This window comes from Onychostruthus taczanowskii, unplaced genomic scaffold (genome assembly GCF_017590055.1).
Source record: "Onychostruthus taczanowskii isolate IOZ18803 unplaced genomic scaffold, ASM1759005v1 scaffold21, whole genome shotgun sequence".
Classification (NCBI taxonomy): domain Eukaryota; kingdom Metazoa; phylum Chordata; class Aves; order Passeriformes; family Passeridae; genus Onychostruthus; species Onychostruthus taczanowskii.
The window spans coordinates 10,679,391-10,705,816 of record NW_024499351.1 but is presented as its reverse complement, the minus strand read 5'-3'; the positions used below and the strand labels follow the sequence as shown (position 1 = coordinate 10,705,816).

General features: G+C 38.6%; 1 protein-coding gene across 2 annotated transcripts in view; it reads right to left on the bottom strand.

Moving 5' to 3' along the window:
• PLD5 (phospholipase D family member 5) overlaps positions 1-26,426 on the bottom strand; it is a 164,371-nt gene that overhangs the window by 7,193 nt on the left and 130,752 nt on the right. For both annotated transcript variants that reach the window (XM_041404405.1, XM_041404406.1), the window contains 2 exons: positions 20,986-21,113; positions 2,913-3,110 (listed from right to left, as the gene is read on the bottom strand). In XM_041404405.1, coding sequence (XP_041260339.1) covers positions 2,913-3,110; positions 20,986-21,113 — 326 coding nt within the window. The remainder of the gene's footprint in view (positions 1-2,912; positions 3,111-20,985; positions 21,114-26,426) is intronic.

The following is a 26,426-nucleotide window of genomic DNA, read 5'->3' as shown; positions in this document are numbered from 1 at the left end:
AAAAGACACAGACTTCAAAACATCCACTAGCATGAAAGAAGCTGTAATTGAAGTCAAATTTCAGAGAATTTTGTTCCAAAGAGCCCCAGAACTGGTTTCTATTAGATGGAGTGTTCATATGTTCTTGCCACATGAGCATGATCCTTCACTTGTGAGCAGGAATTAAGTGTTTTATGTCAGTTGCAGGGAGACACTGCAGTTTTGCAAGAAACTTATCTTTAAAACAAAGCTTCAGGTATGAATTTCCCAGTACAGAGCTGGTACAAGCCCAGGTTGCAGCTTTTCTGCAATCCTCTGGGGCTGTCAAAGGCAAGGTGAAGCCAGTGGAAATTGCTCATCTGTGGCAGATGTGCCCAGGACTTTTCATTCTGCTGCACAAGTAGGGAGAGAAAAGAGAGTCCCCCTTTCAAGCTGCTTGCAGGCAATGACTTCATTCCTGGGACAGAGGTTGTGGAAGGCACTTTAACCCAGCTGGAACATGTATTTTCCTGCCACTGTATCACCTTCTCACCTTTGTTACTTGCTTGGGTTGCAGCTGACATCCAGATGGGCATCTTTCCTTTAGGGAAAGATCCCAGAGGTTTTATTAGTCTTCCTTAATTTCAGTACACTGACTGTCACAGTGTTTTCTTATTACTGACTGGTGTTCTTAAGGATTTACTAGAACTAAGTACAGAAAATACTAGAAAATTAACTGTAGCAAGATTTCAAGACCAATATTCCACATCCATTCCTGAACACTAAAAAACCAAAACCTTTTACACTTTTTCAGCCAGCCTGGAAGATGAGTTTGTTGCTAAGCAACACTAAGCTATGATTCCCAAGTATAACAAAAAAATTCAATGACTGCGTATTATGCTTGTTTTATATAGCACAAACATTGAAATAAGTTTTCAAAAAATTAATTTTAACTCAAGAAAAAACTGTAAAATGATTTAAATATACTTAAAATATTAAATACAATTTATTTCAATTATCTGACACTTTTTGGAGGTAATTGCTCCAATATGTTATTCTTAACACTTTTTATTATTTTCTTGAACTTTTAAGTTACAGAACAGCTGAAGAAAGAAATTGTCATGCATTTGTTTTCTTCAGATGCATTCAATACAAATATCTGAAAGTGAAAGACTTCCTGAAGATAATTAGGAGAAAAGCCTCAGCAAAAACCCTCACTGTAGCACTGTGCTTTGGCATTCCACTTGTTACTCCGTGGCACAGCTGATCCCTGCCCCACAGCCATAGACTGGCTTAGGACTCGTCTCCATGTTGTGCAGCACTTGCCGTTCTGATCAAGCACCCACCTGTTCCTCCTCCTCTTCACCTGTGAGGAACAGGCCTTTATTCCGGCTGGGAACAGCACCTTTCCATGCCCCTGCTGGGGGGTGTGCTATCCCGAACCCACAGGGAGGCAGCAGCCTGTCTCTGCCCCAGGCAGGATTGCCACGGCAGCAAGGGAACTGCCTGGCTCTTGGGAAGCTCCTTCTGATCATTAGCTCAGGAACACACAACAGCATTAACATTTGGTCCACTAAGTCAGCCTCAAGCAACTCCAGGACTGCACTGAAGAGGGGCAAGTCCCAAGTGGCTGTGGATACAAATTTAGGTAGCTCTTGGAGTTGGACTTCAGTGATCTGAGCTCCTGAGTACCACTGAGCCCTTCCTTTTATTTTCTGAAGTGAAATACCAAGCGTACAGGAAAGGAAAAAATCACAGAGAAAGGGAACACTCTGCAAACTGAAAAAAAAGGTAGAGTCTCTCTCCATTTGCCTTTGCCTAGGATCCCAGATTCCTTAATCTGGGCCTTAACAAGCTTTCAATTCTGTGTTCCCCTCCAGGATCGACTTTCAGCAGGATTTCTCAATTTCTTACAGATTTCTTAGAAAGGAGTAGGTTTGCATTTCACAGTGCATTAGCAAACTGTCCAAAACTGTCTCTCATTTAAGCTAGTCCTTAAGATTCTCCAGAATCAATGGAAGTGTCTATTTTTTCAAACCACTATTTATTCTGGCTGTCCTAGGCACTTCCACATTTTCACTCCAAAATAGTTTTCTGTCTGTCCCCTGATTGCAGGAGTAGGAAAAATCCTGGACAGCAGAACATTGCCTGGTGCCCAGCAGGTGAAGGGGAACCCTGCCCTGTACAACCATTCATCTGCACTGTCTGGTGCCAGTGGCTGTACAACTTAAAAGTGGATATAAAGCAATGGCAGTTTTGCCCTTGTTTTATAGAGAATGGAAAATTACTCTCAGCAACTTCATCCATATTCCTGATTTTGAAGGGGCAGTTTACACTCACGTAATTACCCCTAAAATGAATGACACTCCACATCTTCCATCATCTCTATCTCACTGGGTACTTTTTTCCAGTTTTGCTACATCACTGATGAGATGGAGGATTCCGTTTCTCTCCATTAAAAATATATGCACAGACAGTGCTTCCATGGGGATCACTGCTTGGATTTTAGAAGTTTTAAAATGTCATTTAAAAATAAAAATGAAGTAGATGATCTTGTACAGAAGTACAAATGCTTTGCAATAGGTGATTTCTTATAAATTACATTGATTAAAATGCAAACTCTGCTTATTCTGTATTATTTTCTATGTCTGATTAATTGTTCAGTTACTCCCAAGTCATTCACATTCTATCTATTAGTATAAATAAAATTATTTAAATTGAAGGGTCTCTGTATTGTTTTGTGAACATGACTGGAAAGGTGTTGAACATTGCAAAGAAAGGGAATTTCAAATGAAATCCTGCAGCATCTAAAGTCCTGACAAACTGCATATCATAGAAACCAGAATTAAACAAAAAATAAAAATTGTGATTTTTCAAATTTCCAGGTCTTTCAAAGATCTTGTGGGTTAAGTACACTTCCCCCACCGCCCCCTGGAACTCATTTCAGAACTTACCGACACAAAAGCTTCTGATTTTGTCTCGTTCAGCTGCAGTGTCAGTTTATTTTGAGTATCGTACACTCCATAGAGTCTCTTAGACCAACTCGGAGGTATTTTATTCTTATACCTTAATGAGCTATACAGGGCAAATATCCTTTGTAAATCCAGGACCAGGCAGCTACAGTTGTATACGATGACGCCAAGTTCCTTCATCTGTGAAATTAAAAGTTGGATCATTAGTGATATTTTCACTGATGGATCTGTGGAAGTATGCAGCAAGAACACAAAAACCTCACCTCGGGTACCCCAGCTTTCTGGGTGTCAGTTTCTTCACATGTTAAAAGGAAGATAATGATACCTTTCTCTCACAGAGAGTACTCTGTAAGCATAACAAGCATCAACATTCTCACATATAAATTATGAGGAAAAATAGTTCAAGTAAATACAGACAACAGAGTACAATTAAATTCTTTAGCCTTCAACAGGCACAATCCCACTTCTCATTTAGGTGAAGGCATGTCTTCTGAATCATAAATCTTGTCTTGGCAGAGATTTCATTAATTTTACACCCCTAGTAGCTAAATTGTTGACAGAATTTCATGCTAAATGTATTGTCTGGCTTTTGTAATCAAAGTGTAACCACATGTTCACTCTCTCCCCTTCCTTTGCTTTAGAACAGCTCAAGAAAGGACTGGTGTGGGTCTGGATGCTATTGACCTCTCACTACCTGTATTTAATAATAGTTCAGCCATCTTCTAAAACAAAGGAAGAAGAAAATCTGCATGTATCTGTTGGAAAACCATTTGTATAATAAATATTTAAAGGATCCATGCTGTTTTTTTGCAGGCAAACTCTCTGCAAAGTCTGCCTGGCATGATGAAGAAAACAAGGGTGATATGAACTCTCCAGCATGCTTACCCTTTCACTCCAAAATATTCCCACTGATGTTATTCCCTTAGATGAGATCTCCAGAGTTACACAGACTAGTTTCTGGTAAAAGCGTCTTTCTGTAAAGCCTGTGGGAACTCTGAACCCCGCACTGATGATATCTCAGAGCTTGTTCCAGTGCAATTCTTCTCCCTGACTGCAGATGAGAATCACTCTGCAGGAGCGGGCAGAGAGAAAGCGAAGGATAGAACTGAACCTTGACTCTCTGTGTGGTGGGTGAACACAATACTCCAGTGAGAAGGAAATTCTATGGGTGACACATTCTTCATGTCCCCGACCTGGAAATACCACATCCCTAAGAATACACAACACTGAGGTATCTCGTTCCTAAATATTTGCCAAATAGTTGTAACCACAGGAAGAAGACCCAATATTATTGCTACTTAAATCAGAATATTCTGCAAGCTTCTTTGATCTGTTAACCTGCACAACCTGAAATTTGCAGAGAATTGAAAAAAACAGACATACTGCACTGCAGCCTTTCATTTCTGGATAAGCCAGTAAATTAATTTTTATGCTAAATATAAATATGACCAACATCCTAGCTGAAAAATCTATTTGGAATAACTTCTTTAATTTTTCCCCTGGGTGCTGGTATCTTCGAGGATGCTCCTGTATTCAGCTCTAGGCTGTCCCCATAGTCTGGGCACTATTTGTCTCCAAATATTTTTAACTATACATTAGCACTGTTTTCACTGTGTGCTGCCAATACAGCTCTCTTAATTGCCAGGCATGCCATTGCAGAGGACTTGCTAATAGTACTCTGTTACATCTATCTGCATAATGTGGTTTAATCGGCTTTTCATGGCTGTTAGTTGATTCTGACATAATTATGTGGTTACAGTTTTCCTTTCATTTATCAGTCCATTATTACCATTCCACTTTATCCATTCTATTAAAAGTAAAGATGAAAGGGTCCTCAATGCACACCAGAAGCTGCCAGGATTGCATCTGCACGAGCAACTCTCCTCGCAACAGGAGCGCCTGCAGTGCGGCCCCTCCCCGAGAATTAAGAGACTGTCCTTCTGCCTAAGTGGTTCCTCTCGTAGAGATAGGGAGGAAGCCAGGGGCACTAATGGGTTTTGTTAAATGCCACTTTCACAGATCACCAGCCGGCCGGAGTGCCAAGCGAAGCATTAGGCACGCCTTAGCGCCAGCCTCTCCCCAGGAGCAGGAGCGCACGGGGGGCGCAGGGCCTGGCGCTCGCGGAGCCGCTCCCGCGGGAATGCCGGGCTGGGGCGCGGCCGCTCCGCCGCCCGCAGGGAACAGGCTCAGAGCGCGGGCTGCAATGGAGCTACTCAGAGATGTGGGTACAGCGCAGTAATGAACGCTGCCTTCCCAAGGTGTTGCGTCTTGCAGCTGGCTTCTCAAAGAACTGATCAAAGCTTTTCTTGTTTCTGAAGCTTTTCCCCACGGGGATTCCCTAATACATGATAGAGGGAGGGCTCCTCTCCCTCGCTGGGAAAACACAGATATTCTCTGCTGCCTGTTTTCATCAAGCTTTTATAAGCTTAGGTTCAAATTTAACTCAACCTGAACAGTAGATTCAAAGCTACAGGCAGAGGGCAGACAGCGACTCTGATGGTTGTTGCACAAACCAAATTTTCGTAAGGAACCGGTTTCGATGTCAGCCTGTCACTTTGTGACCCTCTCAGCTTAGGCGTGATACATCCCCTTGAAATGCAAACAATACATGTCTGTAGTAAAACCCCACCTGTCTCCTTTCTTGTGTAACAGCCCCGGTAAGTTTGGAGAAAAAAAAAAAAACCTGTTTCAGAAGCACCTTCTACACTGAGCGTAGTTTTACTCCCATACTCTGAGGTGAGGAGAAACTGCTCTTCTTCCTATTAATCATGAAACCTTATAATCCTGGAGGCATAGGGGGCAGCAGGAATCTGGTAGTGACAGATTTAGTATGAAGTGGTATGACATCTAGATAAGGAAAAAGACTTCCTCTTCTGTTTGAGAGCTGCTGTCATTACAGACTTTTCTTTTGTAGTCTCAGAGGAGAAGCAGAAAAAAAATCTATATTGTAAGAATCAAAATATGAGTGTTGCTTCCTGACTTGTCATCATGGAAACCTTCAGGTAAGCATCATTTGAGGTATCTGTTAAGGTAAAACCCTTCAGGGCAGGAGCTCTTCAGGCAAGGGAAGTATTTCTTCATCCTGCGTTTTAAGAGCAATTAATACAGTAATGAAAATGTCACTAAAAATTAAAGTGAAGAAGATCTCAAAAAATCAAAAGCTTAATGAAACTAAGGAAGATAAATGTGAAATGAAAATATGGAGTAATAAATTGATTACCTCAAAATGGAACAAAAGTTTTTGGAAGATAAAGTTTTACAGTTGCTTGTGAGTAACATTTGCAGGGCATGTGCCAGGGACTGGGGAAAGGAATGGTTATCTACACAGAGAATTTTGTGTCCTCTCTTAAGCAGGTTTCTTCTCCTCTTTGTTAAGAATTACCATGCATGCTCCAATCACAGAATGAAAAATATGGGAGCTGGTTTTCCTTGTTTTTCCCCATGCCATTTACATTTGTGTAGAGCAGCTATTAAAGACTACCAGACTGTTTGACTTCCTTGCCAATAAGGGCTTTCTTAAAGCACCAGAAGAGTGAATAATCATACCTGGATTAAGAAATGTAGTTTCCTCCCACTGTACAATGATACTCTAACTACAGAACTCAGTTAAGCTATGAAAAGCAATAAATATGGCTTAGATAGAAAAATAGTAATTTTTATGACAAGAGGAGGAATTCCTTGCTAAATTGGACAAAAACCAGCATTTCACAAACAGGAATTCTTACTTATTCTTTTTTCATGTGCATTCATAGGCATCCTCTGCAAAAGGAAGAAAAAACATGGGAGAAGAACCTGAACAATGCAGGCTGTGAACACAGAGCACTGTAAGATTCCTACCCTGAGAAACAGAGTGAGCAGGACTTTTTTGGTCCGTTTGGGTCACGGGCAAGAGAGGGTGTTCGATGTGTCCTTACCCTGCCCTGTGCAGACGAGACAGCTCATTTTATATTTACCTTGAGCTACACTCTGAGAGACAACCCCGCTGTGTAGGCAAGGTACTATTTGACCTACATAAGAGTGACACAATCTGGTTCACAGCTTGCAATATCTGAGTTGTGGCAAATGTAGCAGGAAGCTTTAGAAAACCCCTTGCTTAAAGAAAAAGTTTTTAGCAGTTGTTCACACCCAAACCTGATCCTGGAAACAACAGGCAGCTCTCCTCAGGCAGGAATTGCCACTTGCCCAAAAGCTCTGGCCACTGGCAGACGCCAGGAATCCATTGCCTGTGCTACAGAAACTCTGGATTAACTACAGGGAGCCTATTGCACACAAAATTTACTAAAGTAGACTTTTGGTATACGGGATAGTGTATGCATCTGTCATTTGCCTGTGTTTGAAAATGTATTTAATTGTACATTTGAGCCTCTGATTTTTTTAAAATGACCAGTTTCTAAATAAATGACTGACCAAAGCCAGAATCACAACAGGGTAAACTAATGGAATAACAAAAAGCACTCCATACTGGTAAATCAATTACTAAAGCCTACGATTTCAATAGCTTCTAAAGGAAAGTAATATACAATATATTCATTGTCAGTTTAAGACAAATCACAGATATTTACGCTAATCTTTTTATAAAATATCCTCTAATTATCCAGTTACCCAGCACTCCAAACACACTTTCTTTTTCATTATCAGGCTTACCTGATCCTTACTGCAGACCTCCTTTATGTTTTCATGTGTTATCCTTTAATACTGAGTGAATATTCCCCAGTCATACATAGCACACTGAAGGCTGCCTCTGTGCAGTTATTCTTTATCTCTCTTTACCAACATATACCAATATATCTGCTGAGCAGATATGCATGCCCATCCCATGCCAGGCACAGGTGACAGCCCAGGGGTGGTCTCTGGTAGCAGTGCAGGAGGAGAAGGGCATTCTGGTGGGGATGACCATCAACAGAGAGAGTCAGAGATTTGAGAAAGGTAAGAAGTGTTTCTCTGTGCAGAGTTGTTTGCTGTGACTGCTGTAGCACACTTTGCTGGAGGAGGCTGACAGGAGCAGTGCTCATCACAAATGCACCCGGTGTAACGACCCCATTCAGGCAGACCTCGTTTTGATGTAAACCAAACGTGGAACCTGATGCTGAACATGCTGAGAAGACTGTAGCACTGCTTGGCACCTCTCTCACAAAACCTCTGCAGGAATTACCTCCCCCACAACAGCAAAAGGATGTGCCTCAGCTAACACTTCACTAGAAACTGAAACCTACCCTTACTTTCCTGAGACAAAAATCCTCCTTCAATGCTTGGCTAGTAATACAGTACAGAGACTTCACACTTTGTTACATTAAAATCAAAAGTAATTCAGTGAAATCCAAATCCAGCACAGTCCTGCTTCTGCTCCATGTTCCACTTTTCCTTTGCTAGGAACATGGGAGCTACATTGATATTGGAAAATACTAAGCAGAAAACATTAATGCAAATGGGAAAGCACTATTTTCCTAGGAAGTTAATAAAACTCGGTCTAGCTTAAAGTATCAGAAAGTGAATAAATCTAAATTAACAGCATCTTTGGATGTCAGAAATCATCTAGAGGACAATAAATGCTTTTACTTGAATTCCCTGTTATTTTGACAGCCACAAATTGCCTTAGAATATTACTTACAGAATTCAAACATATTAATTTTTGAGACTACCTATTTCAGTGTTTAATTGTGCAACTTTCCTGTTTTCTAAAGACAATTTCATTGAATAAACGGTATTTTTAAAATCTTACATTCAGCTCTCAACCATTCTCAAATTAATTACCTTGTGAATCTTGCACTTGGATCTCTCTCATGCCTGGCCTATGTACTACAGTTTTGCAGGTTTTACATTTCTGTCATCTAAAGCTAAAGGTTAATTTTCTATCATGTAGGTTTTAAGTAATTTAAAAATAATTGCCAGGTAGAATTTCTGATGAACTAGAAAAAAAGCCCTTCCACTTGACAAAAAAATGAAATTTCAACATGAGCGAGGAACTCAATCTCATCACCGAAAATGGAAAACTGTCACTCAAGCCACTGTGCTGGAAATAAATGTTAGCATGTGACCAAGAAAAGGTGATGCCTTTGATAGAGAGCATACCCAGCATTTGTACTGAATGTCACTATAAAACCATGACAAGTTTTCACCAAAGGAAAGGAAGTGGTATAAGTGGACTGACTTTACCACTGAGGCTGATAAATTTGAATTGTCAGCCACCAGCAGTCCAGCTGTCTTTAATTCTCACCTTTAGAAAGTACACTTGATAGATTTGGAGCTGTAGATCATGCAGAAGTCCCAAGAAGTTACAACTTCATATGTTATTTTTACTAATATTACCTAATGACAAAAAGCTGCTCTGATAAGGCAGAGAAGATCTTTAATGAGCTGCTAATTTTTGTATTCCCTTCCTTTTTTCAGTGGTCCATAGGCAAAGAATACAAAACTGCATTGTGATGCTCTGCTCATTTCCACTTCACTTCAGCTGCACCATTATTTTTCATTGCACCCTGCTCTTAAGGAAATCATGCTGAGAAAAAAAAGATAGGCTTAGCATTTCATTTCTGCTGAAAAAGTACTGCTGCTGAGACACAAAGCAAGTTAGGCACCCAGGCAGAAGAGAGTTTGTTTTAAAATGGTGTGGTTTAAAAAGAATTTTGTGATGAAGAGGTAGCAATGCATATTCAAAGCAGAAAAGCAGAAATCCCCCGTGTCCTCATCACATTAGAAAGAAGCCCCATCATGATTTTTCTTTTTCAGCCATCTGTTCTATTGATACGAAAAACTCATCAAAAATAAATTTGTTTGCAGAAAAAATCAAATAGAGTTTGTTTAAATCACGGACCACTCTGGGATGATGTTTACATAGACCCTACCACAGAATTGTGAGTGCAAGTTTAGGCTTTTTACTGCTGTTGCTTAAGCTCACTAACAAACCAAGCCTGACACATGGCTAATTGTCAGAGCAAGCCAGAAGGCAGAACTGAATCAGTTAAAAATTCGTTGCCATATAATATATCAGCATAATTAATATCACTTGCCATAATCACAGCTTCTTTTATAATTTTCAAACGAATTTTCAGTTTACAGTTTCATTACCCCCTCAAAGCAGGCATAAGTGTCTTCTTTAGGGGAAATGGAAACTTGCAACTGAAAGAAAACATTTTTCCAAGATCATTTTTGATTTATTTCTTATTTTACTGCATGAAATTTAATTAATGTGAATTCTAATTTGATTCTATTTCTCTTTTGAAAAATTTTCTTCCTTTTGTCAAAGAAAAGTGCAGGCTGGAAAGAAAAGGATCATGTTGTGTTGGCCTCCCTTCTCAGCTTGCAGCTGGCAAGCTGCATCACATTTCAGTCTTTGTGTCATTCACATGACATTAAAAATTCCCTTCTCCAGCAGAACCACAAGAAAACTAACAGGTGAAGTGAAAGATCCTGCTAACATCTGAAAAGGGCTGGACTCTCCTTCACCAGGTACATGTGTGTACCTCCCTGAAGCCTCTTTCCATCTTCCCTGCACCAGAGCCTGTCCTGTCAGCCCTTATCTCACAGTCTCTTCACGCAGCAGGAAATCACAGCACGAGCCCTTAGCATTTGTTCTCATCCTATGCAATGCTGCAAAGGGCAGCCTGCACACGTCTTCTGCTGTGCAACAGAGAGAGGAGAGTGCAGAGGGCTCATCTCAGAGTAAGGGCAGTATTTATATCTAAACATTTCTCTCAAAGCACACAGTTTCTTTGGGGCTTTTAGATCCATGGCCTTCAGGGAAATGCAACAGCATGTAGTTGACTAATTGGATGCATTATTTATAGTGTTACTGACACACAGAGTGGGTTTTCCTTTTGCAAACTGAATAGAGATTGGTAGCAGGCATGCTGGGGACACAAACCGGGACAATGACCTTGCATATGAATTATTGCTGTAACTGTTGAGCTTTGCCAGACGACCTGATCAGAATAAGAAACATATTTTCTTGGTGTAAGCAGAGGGCCGAAAGCACCAATTAATTTTTGACTGAGCCTTGATTAAATTCAGTGTACAGGACCTTGAGGTAAACTAGAAATCCAAGCAGTTTAGACATATAACACAATTTAGCCAAATGGTACACAGGCAGCCCCAGAACAATGGCTAGTCAATATGAAAATCTATTTTAGAAATCCACTGTGCTCTCTGTCCTTTTTTCTTGAGTAACCATCTTAGATATTTGTGAGGTTTCTGCTGCTTCAACATGGAAGCAATTTCTCTTGTAAAGATACAATCCCGATAAAGGCCCTTAGGAAGAAAACTGGCAGTTAAATAATACATCATATTTCTGCCTCCTGACTCTAACAGCACAAGTGGGAACACAGAATGACAGACTGTATAAGGCTGGAAGGACCCACTGGAGGTTATCTGGTCTAGCCTCCCTCCTACCAGGGTCATCCTAGAGCATATTGCACAGGATGGCACCCAGACAGTTCTTGAACACCTCCAGTGATGGAGACACCACAACCTCTCTGGACAATCTGTTCCACTGCACAGACACCCACACAGAAAAGTTCTTCCTGTGCATCAGTTTCTGGCCATTGCCTCTTGTCCTATTGCTTGGCACCACCACACAGAATCTGGCTCCATCCTCAACACCCTTCCTTGAGATACAGACATTGATGAAATCCCCTCTCAATCATCTCTTCACCAGGCTAAACAGGGTGAGTTTCCTCAGCTACTTCTTGTGAGGTGCTCTAGCACTACATTTGAAAGAAATGCCTAGTAATTCATCTTACTGATTTGAAAAAGTTGCCTGTCCAGTATCACAATTCCTATGACTTCCACAGTTTTCTGAAGACACACTTAGCAATTCTGTTTGCAGGGGCTGCCTGCCCAATACACCTGCCTCATGCTGGGATTAATAGTTTTCCACTGAGCAGTTCCAGCGAAACATCAATGACCTCTCTGTTTTGATGACTGCTGTTTACTTAGAAAAGTTAAGAAAGGTGACTGCATGATGACTTCTAAACCAGGCCTTATGCTTATGACGACAGTATAAAAATCTGAAAAGGTTAGTGATGACATTAATGCTGCACATTCATATGGAAGGAATGCTTTGTCAGAATCTATTTTTTTCTGCTTGATGACTTATGGGTATAGAAAGATGAGTTTTTATTCTGAACTGCAGAATCATTTGTCTTTTATAAAATGACTGAAATTATTGTCCTTCCTTACCCTGACTCATGGAGATTTATGCCATGGTATTTCAGCCTGATTTACTGTGTGTCTTTTTCACAGGACAATACCAAATCCAGTTTTCCATGAAAGGATTCAAACTTTCAAGCAGAAGGTGACTGGACTCCATCTGGGAACCTTTTGGAGTTGAGGCAGTTCTGAATGAAGACATTTTTCTAGGGGGGAACTGTCATCTGTGCAATATCAAAGTGTGTGTGCGTGGGTGGAATCACATATTGGGAATACACTTGCATGATTATTTTAATGTTGTTATTTTAATTGTTTAGTTGAACAAGATTGATCTGATGGGGTATGCTAATAACTAAATCCCTCTGAGAGGAATCTGTCTCCATTTGTTAACATTGCTGACCAAGATTAGTTGCCAGCAAATTCTTGTGGAAGATGACAGAATAGATTGCGGTGCATTAGCTCCCCCATCAGAGATTCAGCTTGGGTTAAACAAACAAGTTTTCTTTCAGCCTAACATAAATCAAATTTTTTGGAAAATGGTGGATTTACTGCCTTTTTTTAATATCCATGTAAGTTTACTGGTTATTTCAGACTACCCCTAGGTAGATCACTGCAGAGATGTGCCTAGAAACAATTTTTGTCTCTGTGACCAATGTCTTATTTATTTTTTTTTTTTTAAAGGCAAGACAACATACAGGTGAGCTATTTGTGATGCAGTTTCTGGGAGATCCTCCTAATCAGTTTTGATAAATTTCAACAGCTTAACTCTTAGAGTGCTGTGCCTTATCCCTAGGCCATAGACTCATGCAACCACACCTCACCAGTGCTGTCTATTCACCAGTAGTTGCTTCGAGATAGCAGAAGAGGTTTTAAAAGCTGTCTCCTTTTTTGCATGCACTTTTATGGATGATTTTCTATCCTGTGTGCAGTGGTGTACAGTTTGTGTTCTGGCAGCAAATTCCTGCATGCCTCCAGTTCCTTAAACACTTTTAGAACCCATCTAAAATTCTCAAGTCTGATAATGCTAGTAAACTGATATTATTTGTCAATTATCTGAGGGACCAGTAATAAGCCAGAACCAATCGCTCTCTCTTTGCAATATCCATGACTCTTAATTAAGACATAGTAATGGTATGCATTAAAAGGTAAACAAATTATTATGAGGTTAGTTTTACTGGAGAAAGAACCTTCTATTTTCCTTTGGGGTTTGGAGATCCAACTACCTGATTATGCCATGCTACTTTGGAAAGGAGTCAGTCTATCAATTCAAAATTGATATTCCATAATTTTGCTCTGCAAATTTTGCTCTGCATAATTTTGCTCTGATTTACAATCTATTCTTGATTACTCCAACAGCAGGTAAACCTGTTCACAGGACTTCCACAGTACAAAAAAAAAAAAAAAAAAAAAAAAAAAAAAAAAAAAAAGAAAATATAATCATAGAATGATTTGCATTGAAAATGTCCACAAAGATCATCTAGTTCCAACCCTCCTGCTATAGGCAGGGATGCCATTCACTAGACCAGATTGCTCAGGGTCCCATCCAACCTGTCCTTAAACATTTCCATGGATGTAGTATTCACAATTTCTCTGGGCCAACCTGTTCCAGTGCCTTGCTACCCTCACAGTGCAGAATTTCTTCCTAAAATCCAATTGAAATCTACTCACACTAAACCTGGTATTCAGCAATATTCAGGTACCCAGCTACCTGAATATGCCATGCTGCTCTGGAAGGAAGTCAGTTTATCTGTTCAAACCAAATATTCCATCATTTTGCTCTGAAGGTTTATTACTTACTGATTTACAATTTATTATTGATTATTTCAACAGTAGATAAACCTGTTTCACAGAACTTTCAGAGCAAATGAACAAATAGACAAAAAATCAAAAAGACAAGATCTGTAATTCAAAGGTCAAAACAGTGATAAGCATATTCCTACAGTCAACAGAAATCAAATAAAAACATGCAACAAGGTGTTGATGTATTTTGCCCTCTCCTACACTAAATACAGACACATAATGCAGATGATTCACTGGTGCATGTGAGAATGGAGCACAACAGTGGGAGAAGTATGACAAACGGGAATAATTTCCAAGTTCCTCAGAGCTGGGAATCAGCACTGCACCGAGAGAAACTAGCCAAGATGAGAGGACTTTCTGGCTCCAACTGCAAGGTGAAGATATAGCTCCCATGCTGTTTTCAGTCAGTAAATCACAAAACCAGAAGGCCACAGCAGTAAGGAGGAACTAATGGCAGTACCAGGCAGCAATGAAGCACATACATGGCGCAAGTGGAGCAGCCACATTACCGCCTTCCTGTCCAGTTTTAACCAGCCCCCTGTGAGCAGTGCACAGCAATAGTGAGCAGGAGACAAACAGTCCTTTTGCTTCACTGATATTTATTTGTAAATACTGGTTGCATAGGTAATAAATTTCAAGCAGAGTAAGCATAATGGGCAACACTGTCCTGATTTATTGGATGTAACCAAGAAAAAGCAGCCTGTCTCAGTTAAAGAATCAAACAAAACATTCTACTTCCAAAATTGCAAGCTTTTCACCATGATAAATGCATGCTGTAAGACCTGCACATTTACAAGAGTATCGTCTCCCAGTCCCCTAACTTCTGGGGGACAAGGAAAAAGAAAAAGAAAAAGAGAAAAGAAAACAGAAAAGCTGCAATTTTGGAGATATGTATCAGCCACTGAAGTGCTTTAGATTTGGTCAAAGATAAAAACTCTGGCCAAAAGCTCTTAGTGAAAATAATAGAAGTACTTTCAACTTGTCCTTTGAAGGACAAGCTGCAATAGCATCATAGCAAAGTTCTGAAAATACAACTAGACTTCTGTGCAGCAGGAAATAGAAAAAAGTAATAAATAGTCTAAATAAAAAATGACTAAAAAAGTAATTGTCAATACAGCTCTGTAATATCTCCCTGTGCCTGCTTTCTACCCATATTGCCACATTTACCTATGCTTGAAGATCTGGGCTGCACTTTTATGTTATCTTTAAAATATTAGCTAGCTCAGGAAATGATTGCATAGACAGAAAACCCGTGAAGATTTTTTTTAAGGATTGGATCACATGGATAACAGCACATAAAAACTTTTTAGAAGAGATATTCTCTGTCTTATGTAAGAGACATTTATTAACCCAGAAATACAAATTTAGATGGAATACACCAGTATTATCTTGCCTGTACTTTCAGCCTAGTATTTACCCATCTGAGCTTGATGGAGCCTCAGTGGACAATGAGGTTGAAAGAGCCTCGTTTCATGTTATAGGACACTTGAGACTCTGTTCAATTTACTAATAGCAATATGATACTGAACACCACTGGGATAGTAAGAAAATTAAGCAAATTATTAGAAGAAGATGGGAAAAACTGACAAAGTGCACATTAGGGACAAATCTGTAATTCATACTAGCGCAACATGGTATCAAATGGAAACTCTCAATATAACTGGCTTGACTGAAAAGATGCAATTCTACTGTCAGACAAAATATCTTATCTCAAAAGGACCAGATGCACCATTACATAACTTCAAGAGATTCAGATAAAATTCAGAGAAACCACTGACTGATTATAGACTGCTTTTGCTCTATGAGCTCTGTAAACATCAATAGAAATTGCAAATGTGCAGATCTTGTCTCAGTGGTCAGTTTTGAGAGGTGGCTCTGCTATGGCAAGATTTTGGGGAAGCTGGAAACAAATAAGATCATCATGATGTATTTTTGAGATATATAGAAATCCAGTGTTTATTACATATTGGTTTTATTGGAGGACAATATTTTCCCCACAAATAAATAGAAAATACAGTGTTTGATGATATAATTTGAGGAAATCATAATTCCCCTTTCCTAGGAGAGATACATAAAAAGAAACACAGCTTGCATTTGCTCCTGGAAGCATTCCAGAGATTCTTGAATTTTGGGTAAGTTTTCATTAGAATCCATATCCCCAGAAAGGAAGACCAAGAGAAGGGATAATTCTGAGGTGAGTTTTGTCCCTGGTAAGTGTGGCCTTTGAGCTATATCTCCTCCTTATGAGTATCATCAATATAATTGGGATGAGAGTTTTGAGTAAGGAACCATGTGGATTGCTTCCACTTGATTTTACCCACCACAATCAATGAAAAGGTTGCTCCTCTGAGACTCCCAGAAACATAAATAGCTCTAAACCTGCCCCTTCAGATGCAGCTATTAATACCTGAAATACCATCATTTACCAACTTTTGTCATTTCAGAGTAGGATGGAAAAGAGTTTGGGCTTTATCAGTCTTTTTGTCACAAAAGATTAGAGGAGAAGATGGTACAGATGAATTCAGACTGCGGCTTTTGTCTCCTTTTTTCTATTTCAGGAAGGACAGCCTGAACAACTCAACTGAAACCCCCATTATTTCTCAAACTAGTTCTGTCCTGTCTGGTGATAACAGGCAAGACAAGCAGACATATTCCAAGCACGTTTGGAGACTTCCTGATGTAAGCGTTCCTACAGCTTAGTTCAAAAAACAGACTCATACAAAACCAAATCAAATATTAGCTCATCAGTTTTTACTTAAAGTGGACACACAGAAAATGTCTATCCTTTGATCAACCTAAGTTTGGGGGGTTTACTCCCTCCCTTTTTCACCCTGCCTTTTTGTTTGTTTTCCTAGTGAGTATAGGTTTATTGATTTCACAAATTTTAGAATCCAATATACTTTCGCTGTATGTATGCACTTGATTATTCGTATTTATCATAAAAGACAAAACTTATCTACTGTATCTACAGATGCTTAATAGAGCTTTTTCTGAATAATTCTCATAGCTCTCCATCTCAGCTAATTTGACTGTTGATTCAACTGAATTATTAAGAGAATAAATGAATGGGGCAACTTTATCCTTCAAATGTAACTGAAAAATTCATAATTGCTACAACTTTCATGTGCTGCAGGACTCAATACTAATGAGACAAGTATGTTTTAAATACTAATAACCATAAGGAAAAAACAGTTCACAGAGAGTTTCTCATTCACACACTGTCACATCTCACCTTCTACAGTACTTTTGCCCCCCTGGGTATTTATTTACCATCTTAGATGCATCAAATAAAAACCTAACTCCTCAGATTAAACTCTGTTTCCAACCTGACAAAAACTGTTGGGACAGTTTATCTAATTTCCCAGTTGCCTTAAATTATGTAGATGAAATTAGCAGTTTGTAAGAGGACAATGGAGAGGAAACTGACTGACAAGGAAATCCTGATGGATTTTTAAGATTAAGAATAATCAAATGCCATTCTGAAGTCTTATACTGGTGAAACAAATAATCCAACAGAGACACAAAATTAACAGGAAAATGAGAAAAAGATCACATGGGTTTTTTTTTGTCTTTAAAGAAGTATGTTTCCCAGCCTGGTTGGATTTTTTAATTCTTTAAAAGGATAAAAAAAATCCTGTGATTTATCCCGTGATTTTTACAGACTGATTGTTTTTGGTACTTAAAAAAATTAAGTCTAGCAGCCATTTAGCTTAAATTTATCTGAATTTAAATGATCAGAAGAATGAACAATCCAGAAAATACATGGGATTAAAAGACATCTTAGAAACAAAAATCCTCTGCAAGCAGTTTTTACACAGCTAAGATTAAAAAATCATGCTCCATAACAGAATTAAGGAGATAAATAAATTTTCAAGCTTTGCTGCAATTATTGGCGGGAGTCATGGAATAAAAGAAATATATGATAAGTTTTGTTAGCTGATGGATTATAACCATTTTTATATAACCATTTTCTTTTACTAAGTAATAATATGCTACTGGGTCAAGGACTAGAAACTAAAATACAGCACCATGGCCATCTTGATTGCTATTGGTGCAAGCCACAGGAAAAAATTAATCAGTATACATACACACTTTTAGGCATGTTTGAATGACTCATTTTTTAGTTGTTTCTCAGTATGCATAAATTTATCAGCAAGAAGCTAGATGATTTCACTGGTAAAATCTTACAGAGCTTACTGTATCTAAGAAAGTGGCAAAGCTCTGATTGTTCATAATCATCAGTTTTCAATGGGTTATGTAACTGGGTAATATTTGGATATTTTGATAACAATAGAAAAAGATGCAAAAAAATCTAGACTTGTACAAAGAAAAATTCAAAATATTCCACTATGAACAAAAAAAATCCCATTTTTGTAAAATCCTGCCTGCAGGAACTCTAAACGGTACTTAACATTTCCCTGGGGGGTTTGATTTCAGACTGAAGCAGATAGCTGGCATAGATGATTTCAGCCAGAATTACTAGTCTTGCTAAACTTTCAATTTAACTGAAACACAGTTTTACTTGAAAAGTAATGATGTGCTCTTAGCCTTGCTCATAATTTCAAAGCTGAGACTCTGGTGAGTATTAAAACTTTGCCAGCAGAGGCACAGGATATCTGGAACTTTAAAGGCTATTCTTAAGTAATGTCGGCAGCATATGAAAATCTCTCCTTGATGTAGAAAATTTACTTTTAAGAAAATACTCTTATTGCTTCTTGTCAGTGCTGGCAAGTCGAGAAAATGGCAACAAAACTAAATAAGCTTCCTATGTGATTGATTTCTGGTATCCAGCTTATAAACACAGAATTCTCCACAAATACTGCAAACCCAAAGCATTTATGTCCTGGTGATGTTTTCCAAGGAGCTGTTAAAAGTAAAATTATTGTTTCAGCTTTAGATTTAGCCTCCTAAGAGACAAATGATGCTATAAGAGACTTGGTTTGTCTTTTTGGTTGTTTTTAATAACAGGCAAAGAGACAATAGAGGAAAGGGAGAGGGAGAAGGAGAGGGAGCTGATCCCTCATTTGCAGCTATACTGAGACTCTGATAATGAGAACCCGTGGGAGATACATTTCCCCAGTGAGGGCTCAGCTCACCGTGGGTTTTAAGATTAGGTCCCACACATGTGCAAAGCATTTTGCTTGAGGAAAGGACTCAAAATAAAATTACAGAGTTTTGTGCTTATTTTGCTTCTTATGTGGAAAAGAAAGTTCAAGACAGATTATTATTTTAGGACAGCATATCAGATGTCTTTGACAGTTGCCCTGATTTATTAACCTGCAGCTCTGGGGTAAGGGAATCAGACACTCAGATCTGGCATCAACAGGAGCCAAGCATCTAATTTCCTTTGGCTCTTCTGAAACTGCAGCATACATTTCTCAACTAACTGAAAGCAGATTCGCTTTTTCCATAACACAGAGATTTCTTTTTGCATTGTACAAATAATCTTCAGAGTTTCATCTTACAACTATATATAAAAAATATGCTGTCATATGACAATAAGATTAAAACAAGTCCAAATGCACACAGAAACGAGTGATAAAATTAACATCACTTTTGAAACACTGGCCTACAAGTAACTGGCATCAAAGTTTAACACAGGTATGTTACAAGATTTAAGATTTACTTCAGCATGAGAAGAGCAAGCCTATATGGAATCGTATAATCTGTGATGAAAATCATAAATACATAAGCAATATATAAATAATCTAATAATCTGTGTGGTAAATGTGCTTCTTTTCCCCACATTCATTATTTTCACTGGTACTCAAACCCCCAAATAGAAGAGGCTTCAAAGACAAGCTATTTATAAGCCAAATAAATCCTATGAAGAGCTATTTTGTTATGACAGAAGAGTTTAGCTCATGAGGCAGAGATAATGTAAAAACATTTTCTGAACTGTCCAAAAGCCCAAACTGTATTTTCTTGCATTGACTGAAAATACAACATTCTCTTTTCCAAGACTTTCTCTAACAGCATTGTTTTTTCTACCACTGTTCCAGATTCCTTTGTAAACATACCTTTTAAGTAAATTAATATAGTAAGAAGAACAAATATGCATTTATTCACTTTCTGTACTAAATTGGCTAATTTGCTTTTAGTCAGACTTCCAGTCTTAGCTGAAAACAAATATTAAAAAGTTCAGCACAACCAAGACACACGTTCTTGTTTACAAAATCATTAGAACATCATCATGTTCAAAGTTACTATTGTGTTTCTGAGATTCTGCTCATATTTAGAAAGCAAGCTTTTTATAGCAACTAATAACTACCTAGGACTGCTGCTTTTCCCTCTCTGTTGTGCTTTACAGTTACTGAGATCTCAAAGAACAGGTTTCACTCCATAGGTGTGGCTCACAGCAGCCTCACACAGTCAGTGGTATGTAGCAAAAATGAACATGACCGCCACTAATAATCCTGAGACTGCTGCAGAAATAAAAAAAGGCACACACACCTACAAAAAGGCAAATAAGCTGTGTTACTGACAAATTCCTGAAAATGGTCACAGACTGCACAGAGTTCTTAGCACTGCTTCAATTGTCATGTTTATGAGGAATAAAAATGTGGAATTCTCTCTAATGCATTCAGCCTTCAAAAGCGTTATGCTGTTTGACTTTCTGTACCCACAAATCTGACCCTCCCCAAAAGGTAGTGGGTATTCCAGTATAATACCCACTATCCTTTTGGAAGTCTTTCCAAATTTGGGGTTTGCTTTTTTAAATGGCAGATCAGAGGGACTATGACTTGCCCATGATCTTACTATAGAGTTTCCATAGTGGTTTGTTTACCAATGGGTTTGCTCCCCCTTTTTTTAATAAGTAAACTGGAACAATCAATGACCATCACAGAACTCAATAAAAACAATCAAATATTTAAAATTTAAGCGTAACCATGGAAGACAGCTGTTATAACGAAAGGAAGCAAAATTTATAGTAGTACATTGTTGCCAATACAGAAGAGTCATCAGAACTGTGACAGTACAGTTTTTGATGCCAGCACTTTTGCCAGCAAACTATCAGAAAACAGAGCTATCCAAGAGTCCTCAAAACGTTACTTTTTTTTTTTTCATTATACACTCAAAGGTTATAGGATTAGATTTTCAATTAAATTACCTGTCCCAACGATCTCCAGTCCAGGCTGGCACTTCCAATGTATACGTGCTGCTTATCAACAATCCAGAACGAAGACTGAAGCCGACCTTCATTATATGCTGACATGTTCATATACAACACTTCAGCACCTAGAGATTTAAGGATAAAATAAGAAATGGCATTACGTAATACAAGATAATTTACATTATTAAAAGAGAAAATGACTTCACATTTCACGGCCTCAGTTTCCAAAATTAGTGAGAGGCATAATGAAACATACCATTAAGGTTTAAAAGCAACGATAAACATTGTTACTGTCCCAATATTTATGACTTTAATTAACATTTATTTCAGTCATATGAAGAAATATTTATGTAATGCATGTCCCAAGAATAGGGAACATTCCCATGTGTTATAATGTTTACATAATTTCCTTCCACTTTAGAATCAAATAATCCTTTTTTTTCCAGCACTCTATGTTCCTAAAAATAGTTCATTTCTAAATTTCTATTCCATAGCATAAACCCCATATTGCAGTAATGATCTTTAAAATATGAACACAATTAAAACCTCTGTCTAAAAAGCAGATTCTGCTCTGCTCCTCCTGCCCTGTGCAATGGTTTGAGCAGGTATCTGCAGTGGTTGTGACATGTAACAGACCCCAACAAGAGGAACGTGGGTGGAGAATTAAGGAAGTAAGCAAAGGCTTAAATAAATTATGTTGAAACTGCTCTTAATCCTACTAATCTGTGATATTCAACCTACCACTCTGAATAGCACAGTTTTATTAATGACTATAGGCCCCTGAAATCAAAGGAGCTTCTTGTTGGCTCCATTGCATCACTAGGAATGTCTGAATTGGCCCCATCTGTATGTCTGCAGAACTAAATCCAGCATATATTTAATATTGGGTAAGTTTAGGGGATTTCTCACACCATTGCTGTTCTTTCAGTGCTCTGGTGTTTGCAAAATTAGGTGATTAATCTGAATTAATCATTGCTGAAGGCATTTTACAATAACCCACTCATCTACACATTTCAGTCATGACTAACCAGGGAAGAGAACTGACAGTAAACAGCAGCCTGGGGGACAGTGATGGTACCAGCCACCTCCTATTAAACACTCATGGGGCCTCCAGTACCACGAATTCCAGTAATGGTTGAAAATGACTCACAATTTAAAAAGAATTCCAAGATAGACAGAGAACTAAATGTATATTTTTTCATCAAATTTCTGATTTTTGATCTCCTAAGAGACATTTGACTTGCAATTTTAGGCAACAGCTAGCAGTGCTAAATATTTCTTTATTATTATGAGAACAGCAACTTTCCTTGAAAAAATTATTCTAAAAGTTCAGACATCAAGAAAAGAAGAAAAAGCAGGTAAAGGTGCCACTTACCATGAGGCAGTAAACATGCAAAATAACATATTGAGCACATTACAGACTTTGGCTCATTGGTCAATTGCATTTCGTGCAACCCAGCTACTTTTCCAATTTTTTGTGTGTTTCACATACCCACACTCATCTACGCTTAGAAACAAAGATTTTTTCCAATTTCCTTGCAACATATTGCTGCTACTTTCAATTCATGCATTAACGAGCAGAACTGTGCTAATTATTGAGAAAATGAGTGTGAAATGGAAAAGAAAACAGAAAACACTATAGCAGCTATTAAATGGTTTAAATTGTTTCCTGGTGAATAAACAAAACAAAAGCAACTGCTATTAGCTAAGGATGACCGTGCTGTAAGGCACTAAACTTCCAGCTAGTGATCCAAAAACTGTGTTTAAAATCAGGTTTAACAAAGCAGTTTGCCTTCATGATGTTTTCTTTCCGTACATCCAATTTGCAGCATTAAAGAGCAGTATGAATTTAACACCCACAACACACCTACACCAAACAGATTATAAATGAAATGTTAGGATTTTTGCATAGTAAACACAAAACAATAGGAAGTAACAATGGGTTTCCTTCCCATAACTGAGAGTATAAAGAATGACAATTTAAAACCATTTTTGAAATATTAGGGACAAACAAAAATGCTGAGTACCAAAGCTATAACAGGAGACTATTTAACCAGTAATAGTAACATTAAAAATAGCAGACATCATCAGTAACTTGACACAAAATTCAAAAGTTGTAAAACACCAGAATTTGTTGGCGTGGGTTGTTCAGACATGGGCAGAAGCAGTGGGATGGGACTATTACTCTAAGATATAAGCTAGGCTTCAATTACCAAAATAGTGAATATAGCAGTGCAGAAGATAGTGCTATCACATATACAAGTAAGATCAAAACCTGGAACCCAATTTCTTCTCCTTTTGGAAACAGCCAACTAGTAAGTGAACAGGTGAGGAAGCAGTATCTCCAAGTTAATTAATAAAAAAGTCATTTGTTGCAAACAGCAGCTGTTGTGCAGACTATTAATGAGCCCTTACCTTTTGAAGAAAGGAAACGTGTATCAGTATTGATAATTGGCTCTGTTCCAGAGCCCTTGAGATGCTTTGTTAAAACAGGCTTATCAAGCCTTCAACACAATCCACCATCCCTAGCGTGGTTCAGGTCCCATGAGGAAATTAAATTGGACGGATCAATATGTGAAGCCATAACAGAGCTCTCTGTCATGCTGCAGTCTCAATTACAAGAAGCTGTGAGTCTACTGAGTTCTACAACCAGAAGGGCACATTTGTAGGCTTGATTGCTAATAAACATGCCAAATAAATCTAACTATTTTGTTTCACTGGAGATTAAAATTCAGGATGAGAACTTAGAGAAAACCAGTGCTGTCACTTAAAACTCAAGTGGATTTGTCTGTTCCCTAAAATTGTACATTTTAAGCGCTGGGACAGGTTACACATTTTCTGCAGTAAAAAAGCCCACAAAAAAAGAGACACTGTAGGAAACAAAGCATGTTGTAAGTAACAGACATTTATCTGAGTACTTTTTCTTCTAGGTGGGGAATTTTTTCACACTGTATAAGGTAGATGACTGATGCAGTCTGGGATGCATAGAGTGGATCCTGCCATTGAGAGCCTGGACCTTCTGCATGTGATGTGAACACAGCCCCTGGAAGTGCCAGACAGCAACTTAGCCTCTAGCTTTGTCTCACAACAGAGGAATACACAGAAAGTATCAGTAGTATTGCAAGAAAGATTGACTTTTCATCCACTAAAAAAAAAATTAAAAATCCAACTCTCAAAGTAATCCCAAAGAAGAGGGATGGCCAAGCAAATGTCATTTACAATTTCTAGCTTTGCAACATCCTGTTTGGTCTAGCTGCCTGCTCTCAGATACCTCACTAACAATGTCTGAAAGCTACAGGGCAAGCTTGACTTCAAGAATAGGAACTTGAAGAGAATTGGGATTATTCAGCCTGGAGAGAATGCTTCATGGTGACCTAACTGTGGCCTTCCAGTGCCTGAAGGGAGCCTACAAGAGGATGGAGGTGGACTTTTTCCAAGGGTATGTTGGAAAGCACAAAGGACAAAGGGGAATGAATTCAAACTGAAAGAGGGTAAGTTTATATTAGATATTAGAAGCAAACTCCTTACTGTGAGGGTGGTGAGGCAGTGGAACAGGCTGCCCAGAGAAGTTGAGGATGTGCTATCCCTGGAAGTGCTCAAGGTCATGTTTAATGGGGCTCTAAGCAACCTGGTCTACTAGAAGCTCTCCCTGCCCATGGCAGCGGGGCTGGAACTAGGTGATCTTTAAGGTCCCTTTCTACCCAAGCCATTTAATGATTTTATGAACCTAAAGCTAGGACATTTTTTACATATTTGAGGCAAAGCACTAAACTCTAAGCACGACTCTTTGATCAGGAGCTCATTGCATACACGCTGTCATGAAAACCTGTGTCAGACACATTCCTGGCGCAGCTGTGTTGTGGATTTTCCTGCTGCTCAAGCAAGGTCACCAGACAGCTACACTGGGAGATTCTTCTTTTGGGGGAGAGACGGCAGGAGGTCAGAACTCACAAGTCAGGGCTGCCACTTGGCCTCCACATCAAGTTTATGCAACAGTCTGGAGAAGGTGCATCTTCTTTTGAAGCCTTCACTTTCTTCAGGCTTTGGATCCAACACCTGTGAGCAGCTTAGGATATTGTGCTTGTACTGAGGCAACATCATTATGCCAAATCCCCTCACTGGTGGATGCAGTAAATAATTTTTGTAAGGAAGACCCAGAAAGAGCAACTATTTAGGCTGCTATTATCACAGCTGCCTTGAAAGCAAACATGCAAATTCTGCTTGCCACAGTTTTCAGCAGTACCACTTACAAGCTAAACTCACTCTGGAGTTAGCAAACATAACGCCCAAGAAACAGAAGCTGCATTTGCTTGTAGCATGCCTAAAATTGGTCTTCTGTCTTCACAACTTTCTTACTTTAACTACAGTGTTTTTGAAAATAAGGGGGAGAACTTTAGGAGTAAAAGGAGAGCCAGAGTTACCTGGGAAGTCTGTACAGATACAAATGTCTCTTTCTCTATATTTTGCAATATATGCTTTAACTTCATTTATTAGCTTTTGATAATAACCTTTAGCACAAAGTACCCCCATGAATAAATATAAGTTTTGTTCTACTGAGACAAAGTTCAGAGTTTTCAACACAATTGGTCACAAGTGATGGAGTAGCTGTCTCATTTGGGGTAGACACAAGTAACCCAGGTGGAGGATCATCCCCCCATGAATTTTCAAGCTTTTTCTCAACCGATTGTAAAAAGTATGGACTTCTTCCAGAAGCCCTATTAGTGTGACCTGCCACCACTCAGAATAGGACAAGTACAAAAGCAGAAGAATGCACAACTTGAAAACAAAGTTATTTTTACTAAGTCTCTGAATGATTAAAAGACATACTAGACTATTTACTATTTCTGTGCTCTTCATGGAATATTGGATTTGAAATTCAATTTAAAAGTCTGCCTGGTCCAGAAAGATTAATGATTCAGATTTATTTTAAAAGAGAACACTCAAGGACTTTTAGGGAAATCTCTGATGGTAATACCTTAACTTTGAATCAGCTGTTTAGTTTACATTGTCCTCTGCTTCTCTCTTTCTAACACACATCCCCCTGTCCTTTTTAAAACTACCAGGACTGAATCCTGTCACTCTAGGATTATGTGCTATTCATCAATCTAAAGACAGAGTAATTTAAAAAAGAAGCAGCCTAGAATCAAAACCTTGCTGTCTTTTCTCTAGCAGCTCTATATTCAGCTGTCACACATGCAAAAAATGAAATCATAATTACTCAAAGAAGTTACATTCTAGCACAAGTCCAAGTAATCTCCAGAAAGCTTTTGCAATAATATTTACATTCATGCCATCCTGGCCTGTCTTAGACTCAATCCTACCTGCATAAGAAACACTCCCAATGTACAATCAGCCATAAGTTGTGTGCACATGTATCTTCTCAAAACTGCCTTTAGGAAAACTGGACTGTTTCTGATGTAGGTATTTTTCACAAAAAT